Source organism: Convolutriloba macropyga, chromosome 4 (genome assembly GCF_964194025.1).
Source record: "Convolutriloba macropyga chromosome 4, txConMacr16.3, whole genome shotgun sequence".
NCBI classification, from domain to species: Eukaryota; Metazoa; Xenacoelomorpha; order Acoela; family Convolutidae; genus Convolutriloba; species Convolutriloba macropyga.
Window position 1 is genome coordinate 37156982 of NC_134471.1, and position 21071 is coordinate 37178052.

The 21071-nt window shown below is 35.4% G+C and overlaps 1 protein-coding gene across 5 annotated transcripts in view; it reads left to right on the forward strand.

The window, feature by feature from the left end:
* LOC142337650 (uncharacterized) overlaps positions 1–21071 on the forward strand; it is a 224756-nt gene that overhangs the window by 146442 nt on the left and 57243 nt on the right. For all 5 annotated transcript variants that reach the window (XM_075387045.1, XM_075387041.1, XM_075387044.1 and 2 more), the window contains 3 exons: positions 209–452; positions 4416–4523; positions 11416–11554. In XM_075387045.1, coding sequence (XP_075243160.1) covers positions 209–452; positions 4416–4523; positions 11416–11554 — 491 coding nt within the window. The remainder of the gene's footprint in view (positions 1–208; positions 453–4415; positions 4524–11415; positions 11555–21071) is intronic.

The following is a 21071-nucleotide window of genomic DNA, read 5'->3' on the forward strand; positions in this document are numbered from 1 at the left end:
GAATAAGCAAATCTGATTTTTTTTGGGGCAGTTATGGTGGATTTTCAGGATTTTGGTCTCTTTGCTTCAAAAGTGTCCTCGTCTATCAAACCTGCATAATTTTTTTGTGCGGACTGTGCCACTTTGAATTATCAAAAAAATTGTCAAAAATCTATCGTTGTTATGAAGCTTGTGACTCATTATTTTGACATTTTTGGCGTTTATGCAGGTCGTGTGCGATTCCTATGATGACTGTCCAGATGGCACCGATGAGTACTACTGTGGCAACAAAAGCAACTCAGACACTAACCCACACAGCCTTGACGAAGTGTGTGGTCGGCACCCTACTAAAGACGAATGCAGTAAAGATTCGAATTGCTTCGCTTGTGACTCTCAGAATCAGTGTATCTGGAAGAACAGAAATTGCGACCAGCGATTGGACTGCTTTGATGCTTCTGACGAAACCCGCAACTGTAAGCATTCATCTATTAATTTGGATGAAGCTTAGATTGTACATTTTATGGAAAAAATGACGAGTTGAAACGAGTCGAGTGAAGTGATCCAGTAATTTTGAATTTCATTTCAAAAATACATCTTGCCAATTCTATCAGGAGATTTTTAATAATCATGTTTGTCTTTTTTATGCGTTTTTTCGCGTGAAGGATTTTTTGTCCTCAAAAATGGGATAAACATGTAGCGCCCCGAGGGAATTAGGTTTTCTTAGAGTCTTTCAGCTCACTAGTGTCCAAGTATGCGATTTACAGTAACTGTTTTCGAGACGTATAGTCGTGGTGTGAAGGGCGGTTCTGAGACTTTGACTCCCGCTCCTCACGCCCACTTCACCCCGCTCCTGCATCATCCTCCCCACCCAACCTCACCCCTTCACATCGTTCAGGCCTTAAGGACGCGGCCCCGTGTAAAGCCTGGACTGAGACATATGATGGTATGAAGGGCGATTCTTGTAGTTGACCCTCTTCCTCAATTCACGCCCCCTCTCTAGTCCCCCCCCCCCCACATACATATCAGCGCCCCAATACCCACCCACTGCACATTGTTTAACTCAGCGCGCTCGACGCCGTCCCCCCCCCCCCCCCCCCCACCTGAACTCGCTCGTTTGGTTACGATTTTCAGTCGTTAGCCTGACTGTTTTCGTTGCTCTCGACTCTCGAACGAAGTTTACGGCACTTATTGTAAACGTGTTTGGGTCTTTAGGCACAATTTTTGTTTGACGGTTTTCTTCTAGAACATTCATTCGATTTCACTTCTCTAGTGACTTTTTCACGCTTGATTTTTAATTTTTTTGTTCTACGCCTTCAAATTTAGTCTAGTGCTAAATTAAGAAATAATTAATAGCCGCAGTCAACCTCTCAACGGCTATTATTTAGGCGCTCTTTTTTTAAAATTTGCTTTTCCTTTTGATCACGCTTTTGTTTTACATAAGTCACGATTTTCACCCTTGACTTGTGACTTACTTCCCTCATGTAGTGAATATCATTCTCAAGTCTGAATATGCTCAAGTCTTCACATCATCTGTCTAGTAAACTAGAATTTTGTGTCAGTTTATCTTCTGTTTAAATAAAACAAATATTTAATAGTTGTTTTGTACTAAAACCGCCCAAACATTGAGTTTATGCTATATAGTTGTTAATGATTTTCACGAAAATGATTAAGTTAAGCTTTTCAGAAGTTTTTCAATGATTTTAATCTGTTATGCAAGTATTGCGATATTTTTCTTTCTTCATTGTTTGTTGGAACATTCTGCTGCTATTCATATTTAGTTCAACGTTTGCGTTTTTTACAACTCGAAAAGGAGTAATGATGACATATTTGTTAACGCTGTGTTTGTTAACGCTAATTTTTTTTTTACTGGATGTAAATTCAAATGCAGAATTGTATTTTTTTTAATTTTTTAAATCAAAATGGTTTTTCACAAAATTAAGCGATAATTTGACGTTTGAAGACCCCTCTGATCATCTCAAACAAATTATTTAAAAGCTTGAGCCATTTTTTCCTAGCGCCGTTTTAGATGCTTTATCACCAACTTCTGCATCCTGTTTCCCAAGGTCTTAAACACCCTTTTAGCAATTATATTAGTCCACTGAATTAAGCCCCCTATGCATCCCTTTTTCAACTCGTTCCCCGCGTATCATTTGAACTTAAGCTAACATCCTTGAACCCCTGCTACTGAAGACACCAACCTCTCACCAGCCACATGAGATCAATTTGACTAATGTTAAACGCTTATTAATAGCAGCCGTCGGCTTCTTAAAGGTTGTCATTTATTCTAGCTTTCTAGTAAAAATTAGTTTGTCAATTCTTTTGTGATTTTTTACGTCGGTTGGTGGGGTTGACGGTTAGTCTTTTTATGTTATCGCTAGTTTTTGTGGTGACGTTTTGAGTCAAAAGTTGGTCAAAAATACGGAAAATGTTAATAGAAAAACTCAATATCGTCTACTATTCACAAAAATTTAAACCTCGATAACTCCTTGTAAAAAGCAAAAATCAGAAAACTCTTTTTAATTAATAGCCGCGTCAGCAATTCCAGGCGGCTCTTATTGCGCTCCTAATTTTTTTCTACCGTCTAACATTTTTGTTTCGTCTTACCCTAACTTCTTGGAATTCACTTTTTCAATGACTTCAGTGACTTCTACTGCTTTGCAGTTAAAATTTGTGTTCGTGACGTCATTTCTGCTTGTAGGTCAATTGCGTGACTTACCTCACTCAAAAACATGACTTCTGAACTCACTTATGGACTTTAAATTTTATGAACATTTACTAATTAAAGGCCAAACTTATATGCCCTAATTCCTGAGTAATAGAGTCTTGAGTTTTAATATCGTTAGGGCTTTTCATTGTAGAGCAAATCATAAAAATGGCAGTCCTAATCTAACCCAAAAAGTTTAGTGGTCTATTAAAAAGCTGGTGGTCGATCTGTCAGTCTTATTTCTTTAGTTGTTTCATTTCATGGTAGGCCACAAGCGTCTATCGCGGCTATTTTCCGGCAATCTGCCCACTATGTTTACGCTTATAGTTCTCCAATGTGGAGGCTGAATTCACGATATTTTTGGAATCTAATGAAACTGCGGACCAAATGGGAACACTGTTATGAATTTTTCACGATGTTTTTTTTGAAACCACTGCGACTGGTTTCGGGCAATTTGGCGGCTATGTTCAAATTTGGATTTGGTCATGTTTGTTTTTGCTTCGTGAGAATTATTATGATGAAACAGTATCTTATCTGACTTACCTCACTCACTGTTTTAGCTGTATGGAGTGCTTAGCAAATTTACGCAATTAAGTAAATAGGGTCATGATGAAAAAAGCGAAGTCTAAACAAATTAGATAAAGCAAAAAAGCCCAGACTTATTTGCTAGGTGCATTAAGTTACCAACGCTTATTCGATTTATTAATAGCCGCCCTCATCTTCTAAGCCGGCTATTATTGCGCTCGTATTTTTTTTTTACTTAGTCAAACTTTTTTTCGCTTTACCATTTTGCCGCTTTTTCGACATTTTGCGTGAAATCTTTTTGACTTCTCTAGGCTAGTTTCTCTCTTCTCTCATTCTGCTTAAAGTGCATTTGAACATCAGTTGCTCAGCAAAGCAATTCAAAATGAACAGAGTCGGTATAAAAAATTGAAGTCAGAAATAGAAACGGGATAAACCCATAAAGCCCAATTTTAGATGCCCGCTATTTGAACGTCGTTCCTATAAGTCATAGTTACCACCTCTAATGCTTATTGGTGTTGATATTAGCCCCTGCAGCCTCTCTCTATGAAACAGAAGTATGTTCAACTACGAAATGCCATCAAATTAAATCGGACTTAAAAAATATTTTTGTACAAAAAATTTTTTTTTTCAATATATTCTATTCGTTCAATCCCAATCATGCTTATTGGAATCAACGGCGGCTGTTTTCCGGCAATCTGCCGGGTATGTTTCGTTATTTGCATCAGTTTAGTATCCGCCATTTTAGGCTGAATTCAGCATATTTGTCAGTTCTGCATAAATACCTACTACCTTTGAACTATTCACTCTGACATTCTGTCTCTAAAAGTCAACGGCGGCTTTTTCGAGCAGTCTGGTGGCTATGTTTCTGTTCAACGTGTTCAGTTCAACCAATTTTTCACGTCATGTGTTGTCCAATTGTTTGAATTTAACAATTCTTTGGTCTGTATATCAGTTTATAATGCGACGATTTTAATTCGCTTTATGCTTGGTTTGCTTTTTCATCTTACATCTATAATTTTTGGATGCTTTCCTACTTACCTATCTTCTGATTAGTTGAGTTGCATAATCAGTTGTAAAAAGGGGCAAGGTCCAAAAGCAAAATCCCTGGCTTCTGATTTTTTTCTCATTCGCGTGTTTCAAGACGTAGGGAGTTTATTATCGCCTATCATGCAGCATCTGCAGGCTAGGTTTGTGTTCTTTTTTTAAGGCGAAGATAAACCGACGCAATGCAAAGATGATAGCTTCCGTTGCAAGACGGTGCAGACTGAATGCTTTCCACAACAATTCGTGTGTGACGGGACTAAGCATTGTCAAGGTATGAATTTTCATTATGTTCATATGAAATCATTCTCGGAGATAAAAGTGTTTATTAGTTCGCTACCTTTTGATATATCTATCGATTGAAACAATGCTAATAGACAGTAACAGAATTAGTAATCGTTGATGAGAAGCCATAGTCGATATCGGTTGTCGAATGCTCTTAATTATTAATTTAATGCGCTTGAATAGGTGCCATGAATAGGGAACTCACTGCCATAACACACCTGTATCTTAAGCTGAGAGAGAATACAACTACTGTAACTGTTTGTGCTTGGAGTTTATTAGAAAAGGGTTCAAGAACCGAAACAAACGTTAACTTGGCTTTTTTTCTTAACTTGATTTTCGTTTAAGCCTGAAAAAATTTCTATCACTTCCGTAAATTTCACTGTGTGAAACTATTAACTACGTTATGTTAACTTTTTATGTTTTTATGTTGTCGTTGACCTTCAGCCAAAATGTTCTAAATTCTTTGCGCTGAAACTGTGCCTTACTATTGCCTTACAACTTCAAATCATAAGAACTTTGTATTCATTTCTTTACTCTCTTGTTATTTTGTACAGCATTTAGTTATCAATTTATCATCATTTGATGGATTCAATGGATGATACAAGTTGAACGACCGATTGCGCGCTCAAGAGCGTTATACAAGAAACGATTCTGTTATTGTAGTAAACCCGCCATTCGATGCGAGAAAATGTAACGATGTGACTACAGAAGCAGTTAAATTTTTAATTTTGTTTTTTTTTTGAAAATTTCATTCCCTTTGAGAACGTAAAAGCTTGCCTCATTATGCCCTATTCTGGAAATGTGATGCAATTGCCATCAGTAATCTGTAACTTTCTATATTTTGATGACGAAAACAACGTCTATTCGAAAAGGTGGCACCTCAAAAAGAATCCCATCAATAGAAAAAACATCTATTTCAACGATCCCCTTCCAGAGATTGAAGCCAGTATGGCCATCGAGGCTAAAAATCGCGACATGATTGTGTCAACACACAACTGTGTTTTGTCAGTGCTGTTTGAGAACGGCATAAACAAACCAAAGTTCATCAGAGTTAACGAGCTGGAGGTTCTTGTCAAAGTAAAAGCGATTGAAAGAAAACACAGCTGCGATAACGAAAAGCCTGACAGGCGATGAGAGGAGAATATCACGTCCCGCCCAAGAAAAAAGAATTTGTCGATAACAACAACAAAAACAAAAGAAGAAAAAAAGTTAGAGATCAGACTCAATTCTTTGTTTGATTTGACTGCTTACGCATTAATTTGTATTTCTTATCGTCATAGCGATGGAAGAGATTTTCAATGAAACCATTAGGTTTTCTTTCTGATCGAAACCATATAAAAACCAAAAACTGTTCCTTCCTTCTATTTAATTTTTTTGAAGCTGAATTTTTCTCTGTTGCGATTTCTGTGGGCCGTTCTTTGCTTAGCCGCAAAATACTCGACTCACAAAAGCAAAGAATGTGAGAAATAACTCAGCTGTTGCAGTGTATATTTCCGATATCCTCAAATAAACACTTTTTTCCAGTGGGAACGAAACCCATAATAAGAAAAAGGAATTGGGAGGGGAAAAGGATAATACAGAAAATAGGTAAAGTGGGGCCTATCCGCAACCTGAAGACATCTTTTTACGCAAAACTACAGCAAACCAAAATGAAAAACAGTTACTGTAATTAATTTACTTGATTCATTTTCACATTCTCAACAAAATCAGACAGACAGATTAAAAGTAAGCAAACTATTATTGTACAAAGTATACGTTCCCTTCAAAAAAACTTTGATCTGCTAAACATTCATTTAGAAACTTTAAAATCTAAACCTATATTCCTTTGCCTGACAGAAACTTGGTTTAAGAATCACTACGCAACGTCACAATTCGCAATGAGAGATTACAAAAAAAGAGCGAGAGTGAGAGAATGAAAAGATGGGGTGGCGTAGGAATCTTCGTCATGAACGATTTGGATTTTGTTGAAGTGAAAGGATGTAATCACTGCGATCTTCAGGCCCCAACAATTAAGATCAAAGCAGATAAGCAGCATAATCTGATTTTTACTTGTATACATATCCCAGCTAGAAAACAAAACTAGCCTTTCAAAGATCCTCACCAATTGACACTGAAGCTAAGCATATACCATGTGGAGACTTCAACATTAACTTTCTGGTTAATAGTGCAAACTTCCGGGAAATATTCACATCGCTGGCAGGAACTAACCTAACTATAATTGAAAACTTTAAACCAACACGCGAAACCTCGAGAACGAAATCAACCATGGCTGCCTTTTTTGTCAAATACTTTGCACTATAATTTCCAGCACTACTGTTTCCAGTATTTCAGTCCATCGTACAGTTAAACTAACAATTGAAAAATCTCTGGAAAACTCTTCCAACGGGCACGAAACGTTTACAAGAGAATGGGCGAGATTAGGAAATTTTAAATTTGTCGAAACCATTAACAATATCTTGATGTATAAATTAAAAGTAATCACCGATAATAGTAGCGAATGGTCCCTCGATAAGGCTTTCGAAACACTGCATGAAATTGTGAATGATACTCTAGACGAAAACCTACCAATATTAGATTCAGCTAGAATTGGAGCACAAAAAACCACAAATAGATAACCACGTGGAAAACACTGCGGCAAATAAAAAAGATCATAAGAAAATTGAGTCTGCAAAACCCGGATTATTATGTTCTACAAAATGATTTCAAGGCAAACTTGTCAGAAATTTAGTTAGACAAAAACTAAGACTTCGAAGTATGATCGAAAAAGAGGCAGCCAATGGCAACAAGAATTTTCTTCGATCTCTTCCATGAAACATTGGGCAAAATTCGATCGGCTCAGCACAATCAACAAATAGTAAAAAACATAAACATTTAGCTCTAGCGAAGCCATTCGATACAAAGTAAAGAGAGATATGAAATCTAAGCTAACACGGAAACCATGTTCTTTTTCAATAAGCAGTACCGAAATCAGGGAAACAATGAGATTGCTTCCATCGAAATTTAATTTAGACTTCCACAACATAAATAGGTATGTCGGGATGTTTGTCCACTACTTGAAACATTATATGATGAGTTTCTAAAACATTTATATAAAAAAAACGTTTATATAAAAAAATTAAACATTTTTGAACAAAGACAACATATTTTCAGTTAATCATTTTGCACTTTTATTGATCTAAAAAAGCTTTCGGTACAGTGAACCATGAGATAGTTCTCAAAAACTGTGAACACTACGGACTTCGAGGAATGGTACTGAAAATGCTTGATTCTTATCTGAAAGACTGACTCCAATATTTTAAATTAAGCGAAGTTGAATCTGCAAAGAAATGCGTTAAATGTGGATTTTCTTAAGGATCAATTCTTGGTCCACTGCTTTCATTATTTACCTAAATGACGTTGCATCTCAAAAATCAAAGAAAGCAAGACTATACTCTATGCTGACGATACAGTTGTTTTTAATAAAGTTATAACTGAGATTGTAGGAATAAAATACGATGCCACACTAGCCGCAGTTGCAAGCTGGTTACATAAAAGTAAATAAACAATTAACACAACAAAAACAAAACACTTGGTGTTTGGATGCAATCTAAACCAGCAAAAACCAACAATTTATCGAGTCGAAATTGAACAGATCAAAGCACTCAAGTTCTTACGATTAATATTAGTCAACCGGTTGAATTTCATAGATCATAATAACTACGTCAAAGAGAAACTTTTAAAAATCCGATTACGCCTTTTTTTCACGAGAACACAGCTTCTAAGAATTTTTAAAATTTATGTCGAACCAATAGTACAATTCAACATGTTGATTAAATGAATTTTAAGTAATTATCTAGAAACCTTAATACAAGTCAATCGAGCAAACACGAGTCCACAATTCGATAAGCAAGGCCTCAGAGTTACATGTTTTTGAAATATTCAAACTACTAGTAAAACTAATAAAAAATCAACCTCTATGCGAAGTCTTTTCAACCACACTAGCGAACTCGGCCCTTAATGAAATCATGAAAATGAGAAATCGCGGACAGTATGTACAAATTGGCAGACAAAGATTCGATAGTAATTCATTGAAATGTAAAGTTTTTGTGATGCTAAAAGTGGTACTGAATTATAACATTTCTTTTATTGAAGATGTCAGAACAATTAAAGAAGCAAACAGAAAAGGATTTTGCCATACATTGTTGGATCTTTATATAATTGCTTACCAGGAGTTGCTAGACAGACTCTTTCATACAGACACACAGACAGCTAGAGCAAGAATTATCGGTTGCTGCAAATACTGTTTCTTCAATAGTTAACCTCTACTAGAAAGGTTAATTTATCATTATTAAACTTTTTTTTCTCTTATTATTTCAACTAAAATCGCACAACTCTTCCGTGAGGCGCCTGAAAACAAACCAGATAGGTTCAATGGCGACCTTGTAGTGTCGAAAATTGTAATCGATTGTATTTGTACAGTGTATGTAATTGTTGCTACTATTTTATGATAATGGCAGTACGAATAATTGATATTTATTACCGGAGTATGCGTTCGTGTACGCTTTTCAATTAGCGGAAAGGTCTTGACTCGATTTGTTGGTGGAAAATGACGCGTTAACTTTTTTGGGTTTGTTTTACAAGTCAGACGAGGACGAGCAGCTTTGCAACAGTATAAGCTTCGTCGAGATACTGGAAACCACTTAACACACAGCAACTGTTCTCTGGTCACAACTCCCAACCAAGGAAAACGTTCATGCTCTCTGGATCAAGTACAGGTTGGCGTTTACTTGAAATTTGCCGAAGAATATAGTTTACAGAAACCAAATGAAATTGTGAATGATACTCTAGACGAAAACCTACCAATATTAGATTCAGCTAGAATTGGAGCACAAAAACCACAAATAGATAACCACGTGGAAAACACTGCGGCAAATAAAAAAGATCATAAGAAAATTGAGTCTGCAAAACCCGGATTATTATGTTCTACAAAATGATTTCAAGGCAAACTTGTCAGAAATTTAGTTAGACAAAAACTAAGACTTCGAAGTATGATCGAAAAAGAGGCAGCCAATGGCAACAAGAATTTTCTTCGATCTCTTCCATGAAACATTGGGCAAAATTCGATCGGCTCAGCACAATCAACAAATAGTAAAAAACATAAACATTTAGCACTAGCGAAGCCATTCGATACAAAGTAAAGAGAGACATGAAATCTAAGCTAACACAGAAACCATGTTCTTTTTCAATAAGCAGTACCGAAATCAGGGAAATAATGAGATTGCTTCCAGCGAAATTTAGTTTAGACTTCCACAACATAAATAGGTATGTGGGGAGGTTTGTCCACTACTTGAAACATTATATAATGAGTTTCTAAAACATTTATATAAAAAAACGTTTATATAAAAAATTTTAACATTTTTGAACAAAGACAACATATTTTCAGTTAATCAATTTGCGCTTTTATTGATCTAAAAAAGCTTTTGGTACAGTGAACCATGAGATAGTTCTCAAAAACTGTGAACACTACGGACTTCGAGGAATGGTACTGAAAATGCTTGATTCTTATCTAAAAGACTGACTACAATATTTTATAGTAAGCGAAGTTGAATCTGCAAAGAAATGCGTTAAATGTGGATTTCCTTAAGGATCAATTCTTGGTCCACTGCTTTTCATTATTTACCTAAATGACGTTCCATCTCAAAAATCAAAGAAAGCAAGACTATACTCTATGCTGACGATACAGTTGTTTTCAATAAAGTTACTACTGAGATTGTAGGAATAAAACACGATGCCACACTAGCCGCAGTTGCAAGCTGGTTACATAAAAGTAAATAAACAATTTACACAACAAAAACAAAACACTTGGTGTTTGGATGCAATCTAAACCAGTAAAAACCAACAATTTATCGAGTCGAAATTGAACAGATCAACGCACTCAAGTTATTACGATTAATATTAGTCAACCGGTTGAATTTCATAGATCATAATAACTACGTCAAAGAGAAACTTTTAATAATCCGATTACGCCTTTTTTTCACGAGAACACAGCTTCTAAGAATTTTTAAAATTTATGTCGACCCAATAGTACAATTCAACATGTTGATTAAATGAATTTTAAGTAATTATCTAGAAACCTTAATACAAGTCAATCGAGCAAACACGAGTCCACAATTCGATAAGCAAGGCCTCAGAGTTACATGTTTTTGAGATATTCAAACTACTAGTAAAACTAATAAAAAATCAACCTCTATGCGAAGTCTTTTCAACCACACTAGCGAACTCGGCCCTTAATGAAATCATGAAAATGAGAAATTGCGGACAGTATGTACAAATTGGCAGACAAAGATTCGATAGTAATTCATTGAAATGTAAAGTTTTTGTGATGCTAAAAATGGTACTGAATTATAACATTTCTTTTATTGAAGATGTCAGAACAATTAAAGAAGCAAACAGAAAAGGATTTTGCCATACATTGTTGGATCTTTATATAATTGCTTACCAGGAGTTGCTAGACAGACTTTTTCATGTCCAGTAGAGCAAGAATTATCGGTTGCTGCAAATACTGTTTCTTCAATAGTTAACCTCTACTAGAAAGGATAATTTATCGTTATTAAACTTTTTTTTCTCTTATTATTTCAACTAAAATCGCACAACTCTTCCGTGAGGCGCCTGAAAACAAACCAGATAGGTTCAATGGCGACCTTGTAATGTCGAAAATTGTAATCGATTGTATTTGTACAATGTTTGTAATTTTTGCTACTATTTTATGATAATGGCAGTACGAACAATTTATTTTTATCACCGGAGTATGCGTTCGTGTACGCTTTTCAATTAGCGGACAGATCTTGACTCGATTTGTTGGTGGAAAATGACGCGTTAACTTTTTTTGGTTTGTTTTACAGACAAGTCAGACGAGGACGAGCAACTTTGCAACAGTATAAGCTTCGTCGAGATACTGGAAACCACTTCACACACAGCAACTGTTCTCTGGTCACAACTCCCAACCAAGGAAAACGTTCAGGCTCTCTGGATCAAATACAGGTTGGCGTTTACTTGAAATTTGCCGAAGAATATAGTTTACAGGGCGCTGCATGGCATTCGGTGGGCACATTTATGTGTTTCATCCAAGGCGCTAAAATTTTATGCAGTCAAATTCTGTCTGAATTTCTTTCAATCTACTTCTGTTTAAAAAACTTAGTTCCAATTGGCAATTGTGATTAACAACCGCCGTCAGCCTCTCAGTGGCTATTATTTACGCACTCTCCTTTTTTTACAATTCAAAGAGTTTGAATTGTATTGCGGTGTTGTCTGTTTATTACGACTCGAAGAGGAGTTGGATATTAGGAGAAAACGCGATCTAAATTTTTGTAGACATTAGGGGTAAATTTTCAGTTGTGTTTTTGGAAATTAGGAGATCTGTACTTATAAGCTCTCAAAAGTGTCATTCAGAATCCACTTGACAATATAAAGTAGTCAAGTGTCCCTCCAAAATTGTCTCCTCATGTAACGAGTCAGAAATGAGTCAAAAACTTACTTGTAAAGTTCACTGATTTTCAAAAATCAAATGACGCGTCAGCGTCATTTCACCCTCTACTGTTTCTCCCTCTTGATGGCCCCTTGTCTCAAAGTTAGTGAAGCACAATAAATGGATAATTGAGGCAAAATAAATGAAGAAGCACGTTGATGATAGAATAAGTGTAAAATAACACATTTTTTTGCCATAATCAAAGTTTTTTACAAGCCGCAAAGCGATGGGTGAGGCTATTATTAGCCTGCTCTTGGTTTTTTTTTACAATTCAAATTGTTTTGGGGCGCTGTCTTTTTACGACTCGAACAGGAGTATTGGTGGAGCGTCTTTTTTGAGCGGTAATTTTGTTGGAGTGTATTTGAATCAGGAAATGAAATGCGTGAAAACAAGTTTTGAAAGTGTTTTTTAATAGCCGCACAACGATAGCTGGGGCTATTATTGGCCTTCTCTTCGTTTTTTACAATTCAAAGAATTTGAATTGTATTGGGGCGCCGTTCTTTTTTTAAGATCTGTTCACACATTTTCATGATTTTTGAAGTCAAATTGGAGTAGTGATTTTGGTCACGCCGAAACAGGAAGTGGAGCGAAAAAGCGAGTGGTTTTGCGTCGTGAAATTTTTTCGCTCTAAAATTAAAGTAGAGTGAGAAAACGGTGTCTGAACAAAAATTCGCTATCTCGCTAGTGGTTTTTTGTTCACATGCGGCAATTTTAGTTGAACTTCAATGGCATTTGCGCGCGTGACGTCATTTCTCACTCGCTTGAGCGAAAGTTTTTAGGGTATTTGCGTGATTAGATTTTGATCATTCGTGACTTACCTCACTCACTCAATAAAATGACTTCTGCACTTTAAAACTTAAGTTTACTTTGAATTTGTTTAAGGTCAAAGGAACTCCTATGTGCAGTAAAGGTCCCTAATAAGAGGCTTCTGTGGAATGAATTTTAACAAGCTTTACTAATTTATCGCTGAATGTTTTTTAGCCTAGTTTTTTGAGCGGCGTCGATTTTTTTTCAATTTAGATCTGTAACTGTTTCTATATCTATATATGGCACGCAGGTCTATTCTTTCGCAGCTATTCTGGCAATCTGCCGGCTATGTTTGTATGTGTTCACACATTTTTCAATGGTTTTGAGCATTGAGAACGGGATAAAACCAGGTAAAGCCCAGGGGTCATTGAGTTGAATCAAAGTCCGTGAGTGGTCTTTAGTAATCTTCCAAGAACTTTGTGTACTCAAGTTCTCTCTCGTATCTCCCTCTCTCTCAAATGGACTTTCGCATACTTTAAATAATAATAGCCATCATCGTCTCAAAGGAGATTATTTAGGCGCTCTCCTTTTTAAAATCCAAGAATTTGATTGTATTGGTGCTTTGTTTTTTGTATGATGCGTTCACCCATTTTTAAATGACTTTGAGCCTAAAGAACGTGATAAAACCAGGTAAACCCCAGGGGTCATTGAGTTGAATCAAAGTCAATTAGTTGTGTTTTGCTTTAGTAATCTCCCAAGAACTTTATGTATCAGAACTTTGTGTCTAACAGTGGCGAATTTTGATCTTTTGAGACGCCGATAACTTTTTCAATATGTTTCAAAATGTCTGGCTATCTATTATAGGGCACGAAAGTACCTGACGCTCTTTTTTCGTCTTACATTTGTTCACACAGCAAAGCTGAAAACAGGTCAAATTTTCTGATTTACTTCTTCCTCTCACTAACGGCGTTTGCGCGCGTGACGTCATTGCTCATTCTCTCTCTAGCAAAGGTTTTAAGATCATTTGCGTGACTAGATTTTGATCATACGTGATTTACCTCATTCAATAAAATGACTTCTGCACTAACTTAGGTTTAATTTGAATTAGTTCAAGGTCAAATGAACTTATATCTGAAGTAAGTCCCTAATAAAACGATTCTGCGGAATGAATGTTATTAATGTTTATTAATTTATCACTGGAAGCTTTTTACCTAGCTTTTTGAGCGGCGGCGATTTTTTTGATTTAGATCTGTATCTGTTTTTACCTCCATTATACGGCACGCAAGTCTATTCTTTCGCAGCTATTCCGGCAATCTGCCGGCTATGTTATTCATATGCCGACTTTAAGCCAAATTTGAAGTGATTTTCGCTAATTTTTTCAGATTTTTTAAAATGTAGATTTTTTTCGATTTTTTACATAAAGGGCTAATGAAGTTTGCAAAGGTTTCAAAGATGGTTTAGTGAATTGAATAAAGCAAGAGAGAATTGATTTTAGGGATTTTAACTTGCGAAGTTTTAATGAATTTTTCTAAGATTCTTGGAAAGTTCATTTTTTCTATTTTAGGGGTCTAGGGGTCAACAAGTTCTAGGGTTCTAGGGGTCAACAAACTTATAACATTAAAACTTAAACTAACAACTTGAAACTATAACCTAAAGTGGGGTTACTGGATAGGTTTGTGACAGAAATGTTTTTGAAGAGATGTACACCACGGATATTAGTGACTGTTTAATAAAACTTGCCAATATTTTCCAATTTCAAAATTTTTAGGCATTTTACTATTTTTTTGGCCAATGAAAATCGGCTTGTAGATGGGTATCTGGATTGTTTTCAGCGAAACATAATATTTTGAAAACCTTAAAGTAGTTCTACGAGTTTTAGCAACCTTGATTAAAAAAGTTGCTAATTCTCTCATGTTTTTAAATATATTTCTATCTTTGTTTTGCATCTTTTATATTTGCTGCCTTTTTGGTTCCATTGCAGGTTAGTTGTTTTCTAGGTCCTCTTAGCAACATGTGGTTTTGAAAGAGTGTTAAAGATCTTGAACAAATTATTATTGAAATTATTGTACAAAATTTCTTTGTTGTTTTTTGTCAATTTTTGCTTTTCCGGTTCTTGTCAATTAAGAGGTCTGTTACCAATCAATCTATACTTGCTCCCTTGATTATTTGGATAGCAGCAAAGATTTTGTTTCTTTAACAAAGTTTTTATTTAAATGTTATTTTTGACGTTTTTCGTATGTCATGATTTTCTGGTACGTCTTCTGACGTGCCGCACTCGCAGTTTCAATTGAATGGAATTCAAGTGTTCTTTCATCAAACTTATGCAAACATGGCCAAGATCAAAAAGCAAAGCAAATTGAAAAGAAATGGGATGCATGCACCAATACGACGGAAATCTTATTCCTCCCCTAGAGGAATCTGCCATTTCTTACATATTGATTTTATTACACAATGATTTACTATGTAACGTCTTGTTTTCTGTATCTTGTATCTTGGTTTGCATAAATTGGGTGGGGGGGGGGGGGGCAAAAATGTAAAGTTTGCTGAATTTTTCGATAAAATTTTCCATTTTGAAAATTTTTGTCGGTTTTAGGTTTCTCCAGCCTCAAGAGCCGAGGAACCTCTAGGATTTCAAAAAGGTGATTGTATAGTTACTGAATGTAATGGAATATTCTTCAAGATTTCAACACCACGAATATTGTCTTTTTTTCTGTATCTTGTATCTTGGTTTGCATAAATTGGGTGGGGGGGCAAAAATGTAAAGTTTGCTGAATTTTTTCGATGAAATTTTCCATTTTGAAAATTTTTGTCGGTTTTAGGTTTCTCCAGCCTCAAGAGCCGAGGAACCTCTAGGATTTAAAAAAGGTGATTGTATAGTTACTGAATGTAATGGAATATTCTTCAAGATTTCAACACCACGAATATTGTCTTGTTTTCTGTATCTTGTATCTTGGGTTGCATAAATTGGGGGGTGGGGCAAAAACGGAAAGGATACAAAGCTTCAACACTTGGTGTTTAAAGACTTAGCGCCTTCAGTTATGGAAGTTCCTGAGAGTATACTGCTGACGGGTTTTAATATTAAGCTTATTGTCCTCTAATTGAGAGATGACTTCACCATATTTATCAAATCTAAGTAACTGCAGACCAAATTAGAACAATTTGGACTCTTGAATAAATATGGTCTGTCGTCAAGTTTTCGTTCTCTTTTTGCTGTCGGTCAGCTTTCCAAGTAAGTCAGTGAGGTCAACGGCCGCTATTTGCCCGCAATCTTACCGCTATGTCTTTGACAATTGAGTTTAATATAAAACCGAGTGTTATATTTTTAGGTCTCATTCGTTTCAATAGCTGCGATCGCTTTTGGCCTATAGAAACAACACATACAGTTTTTCTAAATCAAATTAACAAACTCTCATTAAAGAAACAGATACCTTGCTTCTTCGGCCTTTTTCATTTGCTTTGAAACTGCATCTGTTCGAAGCTATAGCTGCTATTTTCTGACAATCTGCAGGTTATATTCACTGGTATTTTGAGAATACAGATCTTCAAAGCTGTCGATGGGATTTTTTTGGCAGTGTGGCATTTTTTTAAATCTTGTTAGTTATATAAAAATAGTGAAGCTTGACGCTCTTTGAAGCCCTGTAGTTAGCTTATTGCTCTCAAATCCTTAAGCGCTACCCCACCCCACTGACGTAGCGTACAATAGAATCGAACACCCGGCAATCAATCAAGAGCAATTGGCCGAATGTGAGCACAGGGAAACATTTTTCTGTTAGCAAGCATAAATTCAGAAATGCATTTTCCCAAAAAAAAGCAAGACGGGCGAATCATGTTTTTTATCGCCACTTGAAATTGAAGAAGTGTATTGCGGTGCTGTCTTTGTTAATGTCTGGTTACACTTGTTTCGACTTTTCGATGTCAATGAGTCTAATTTAAGCATGGATCAGTCTCGCCGGAGCAGAAAAGAGCGATAAGGAGAGAAGACTAAAGCCTGAATAATTTTTCAAATTCGTTGAAATGGTCAATGGTCAGCTAATCGTTTTTCTGTCTAATTGCTCTCAGACGAAGTTTGCAGCAATTTTATTATTCCTGTCTGTCTTTTTTATGCGAATTTTTGCTTGACCGATTTTTCCTCTGACGCTTTTGACTTTTCGTCCTCAAAACGGGATAAACAGGTAGCGCCCAGTGGACATTAAGTGCTCTTTGAGCTTTTCAGCTCTGTTTCAGCTCAAACTGTTTTGGAGACTGATACCTATGGTGTGAAGCGCGGGAGAGAAGTTGAAGACACCCGCACTATTGCCCCCCGTCACTATTGCCCCCACCCCCCTTTTGAGTTCTTTCAGCCCTAGTTGTCAGGGAACCTCCTCTATGGTTTTATTATAGGTTACTGCATAGTTTCTAGTGGTAATGGAATGGTTTGAACATTTTAAAATCACGAATTTTAGCATTTTTTTGACAAAACGTGCAAATTTCTTCAATTTTTTTGACATTTAGTTTTCTTTATAGAAGTTTTTACAGACCCAGGGGCCAGAAAACCTACTTAAGGGTTTAATCATAAGTCACTGAAAAATTTTTATTGGCCGTGGAATTTTTTTAAACTTTTTATCACAAGTTTTAGCAATTTTTTCGATAAAATTTTCAATTTTTAAAATTTTTTTTGTCGGTTGTAGGTTTTTCCAGCCTCAAGAGCCGAGGAACCTCTAGGGTTTGAAAAAAGGTGATTGTAAAGTTTCTAAATGTAATGGAATGTTTTTCGAGATTTCAACACCAGGAATTTTAGCATTTCTTTTTATAAAACTTGCAATTTTTTTCAATTTTTTTTGACATTTATTTTCATTATTCATGTTTTTCAGAAAATCTATACAAAAAATCTCAGTTAGGGTTTTTTAATAAGTTACTGGAAAATGTTTTTTGGCCATGGATTAGTTTTCAACTTTTAGTATCACAAATTTTAGCAGTTTTTTCTGCAACTTGCAAGTTTTAGAGTTTTTTGAATTTTTTGTCTTTTTTAGGTTTTTCCAGCCTCAAAAGCCACATAATGTCCTCTAGGGTTTGATTATGGCTTACTGCATAGATTCTAGATATAGTTGAGTTTTCATAGATTTTAATATCAGCAATTTTTAAAAAATATTTTTAATATTATCAAGTTTTTAATCTTTTTGAATTTTTTCTCATTTTTCCGGCACCATCAATATTTTAATGACTCCAGCTTTAGCAATTTTTTAAAATTTATTTTCAAATTTCCGGAATTTTATTCTTATGTTCCAAGTTTAGGGATCTTTATGAGCAAGTGAAACTATTTAAAGCTTGAAATAGGTATACTGTTTATTCTCTTGAGATAATGAAATAGTTTTGAAAATTTTAGTAACTTGAATTTTAGCAAGACTTTGTTAAAATTTGCTATTGTTTTCAAATTTTTTTATTATTTTTTTGCCCTTTTCTGAGTTTAACGATCATTACTGGCCAACGAAGCTCTCAATGTCTTGCAGATGGGTTACTTAACATAACTCCAGAGACGAATAAGTTTTTAACACTTTCACTGCGAAATATGCAATTATTTCTTTTAATTTTAAGTTTTTAAAATATCAGGTTTTTATTTCATTTTTTTACTAACACGGCTTGAAAACTAAGAGTTGCAGAGTAGAATCAAGCTGAAGCTAGCCTCACTAAAACTTGGCTAGCTATTGACGAAGTTAACAGCTCGCCGGTCGTTTGAGAGCAGTTCGCCCAACGTTAGTCGGTTATGTTTCAATTTTTTCAATTTTTTGGATTGGATTGTTTTCTAAATGTATTCCCCAATCCATTCATAGGTCATTCAAGGCCTAGGGCCTAGTTTTTTGTTAGAATCAAATTTACATTTCTCGCTAGTGGTTTTTTGTTCTCGCCAGTGGCATTTGGACATCGATTTTCTGTTTTTTTTTGTTTTTGGTCTGATTGTTTAAGAAATGATTTTCCCAATTCACTCATAGTCCGTTCTAGATATGTTTTTTTGTTTAGTCAATGAAAATTCTTTGATTTGTACGTCAGTACTTGTCCTGCTATGTTTTTTTATTTCATCGTCGCGATTTTTGTTACGGCCATATGACGTCACGGCCACTTCAAATCTTTTTGGTCATTCGTTCATGCAATTTCAACTGAAGTGCGTGTGTGACGTCATTTTTTGCTCTTAGTGGAACGAGTTTTTTGTTCATTTGCTTGATTAAATTTTTAGTCACACTTGACTTACCTAACTCTCAAGAATGACTTCCTCACTTTGAAATTGACTTTTATTAATAGCCGCTTAGCGATAGCTTGGGCTATTATTGGCTTTCTCTTGGTTTTTTATTTCGTCGCGATTTTTGTTACGACCATATGACGTCACATCCACTTCAAATCTGCTTTTTGTTCATTCGTTCATGCAATTTCAACTGAATTGCTCGCGTGACGTCATTTTTTGCTCTTAGTGGAGCGAGTTTTTTGTTCATTCGCGTGATTAAATTTTTTGTCACATTTGACTTACTTCATTCTCGAAAATGACTTCCTCACTTTGAAATGGACTTTTATTTACTTTAATTCAAAGAGCTAAGGTCAAATGGGTGTGTGTCACTCTAAATGAAGGTTATTTGAGAGCAGCTAATAGAGGCAGCAAAAACGTATACAGATTTTTAATCAAAATATAATATATCAGCCTTCAATGAAAAGAAAGTTTTTTGGTCCGTCTTTTTTACTGTTTTTTAAGACTGTAGATCTACGAAGCTATTGCGGCTATTTTCTGGCAATCTGCCAGCTATTTTTTCTATTTGCTGTGGAGCTGAGAGGACTGAGAGTGGTTATTTGTTCGTATCGCTTGTTTGAGAGAGAGAGAAGTGGGCGTGAAAAAATTTCACTGTGACCGGAAATTTTTAACCACACGCGGCCTTTTCTGAAAGCATTTTTTAAGTGATAACTCCAAAGTTTTTAGTCAAAGTTGTTTCGCTCAATTATCATGACTTAATAGTGCGTTTGAACAACTTTCTCACCATCTGAAGTGAATTTTACGCTTTTGTGTCATTTTCAGCTATTTTCACCTTTGTATTCTTTTAGACTGTTTCAGCAATTTTTGCATTCTTCAATTTTGACAGTATTTGGGGAGCTTTGTAGTTAACGTTAGTTGTTCTATCACTTTTGTTTGTCTATCAATTTAATATATCAGAAGATTTATTCAAGTTCTCTCCGAATATTGTTTGGGAGGTTACATTTTAGTGTTTTTTAAAGAAAATTTTGTTCGATTTTTATAGAGAATGTTATTCCAGGTTTTTCTTTGTCATCAGCTTTTCCTTTGCTTGGTTTTTTTTCTATGAGCCTATTATCTCTTCAGTCTTTCCATTGATTTTAAGTTTTTGTGAACTACCTGTCTCTCTGCATTACCAAGTCTTACCTGTACTTTTGGAGCCGCAACTTGATGTAAATTTTCTCAGATTATTTTTGGTTTTGTCATTTTGTTTTCTCAAGTAAATTTTCCTGTTAATTTTTCAAAATATTTGTATAATCAAATAGGAGGTGAATGAAGTAGAGTGAAAAAACGTTTGGACAAAAATTCGCTTTCGCGGTAGTGATTTTTTGTTCACGTGATGCGTTTTGACTTTGATTTTTCGGGATGTTTTTAAATTTTTTTATCTGATTTTATTTGCAGTAGTTTTCACAATCCATTCATAGTCTACTATGAGTCTTGTTTTTTTGTTTATTCAATGAAAATTCTTTGAATCATAGGTCAGGACTGATCCTGCTATGCTTTTTTCGTTAAGATTGTTGTTACGACCATATGACGTCATAACCATTTCAAATCTGTTTTTTTTGTTAATTCGTTCATGCAATTTCACCTGATTTCCGTGCATGACGTCATTTTTCGCTCTTATTGGAGCGTGTTCATTATCGTGGTTATGTTTTTGGTAACATGTGACTTACCTTACTCTCCTCACTGTCAAGGGAGTGTGTGTCACTCAAATTGAATGTGATTTGCAAGCTTCTAATAGAGGCAGCAATAAGTTAAACAGATTCCTAATCAGAATATGGCATCTCAGCATTTAATAAAAAAGAAATTTCACTTTTGTTCTGTTCCTTTTGCTATCTTTTTGAGACTGCAGTTCTACAAGCTATAGTGGCTATTTTCCGGGAATCTGCCAGCTATGTTCACTTACAGGGCAATGAAATTAAAAATGCCGAATTGATTTAAATTGTATAGATGAACATGCTCCAAAGTTTTGACTTATCTTGTGAAAGCAACTGTTAGCAACCCTTGACTACTTTATATTGTCACGTGGATTTTCCGGT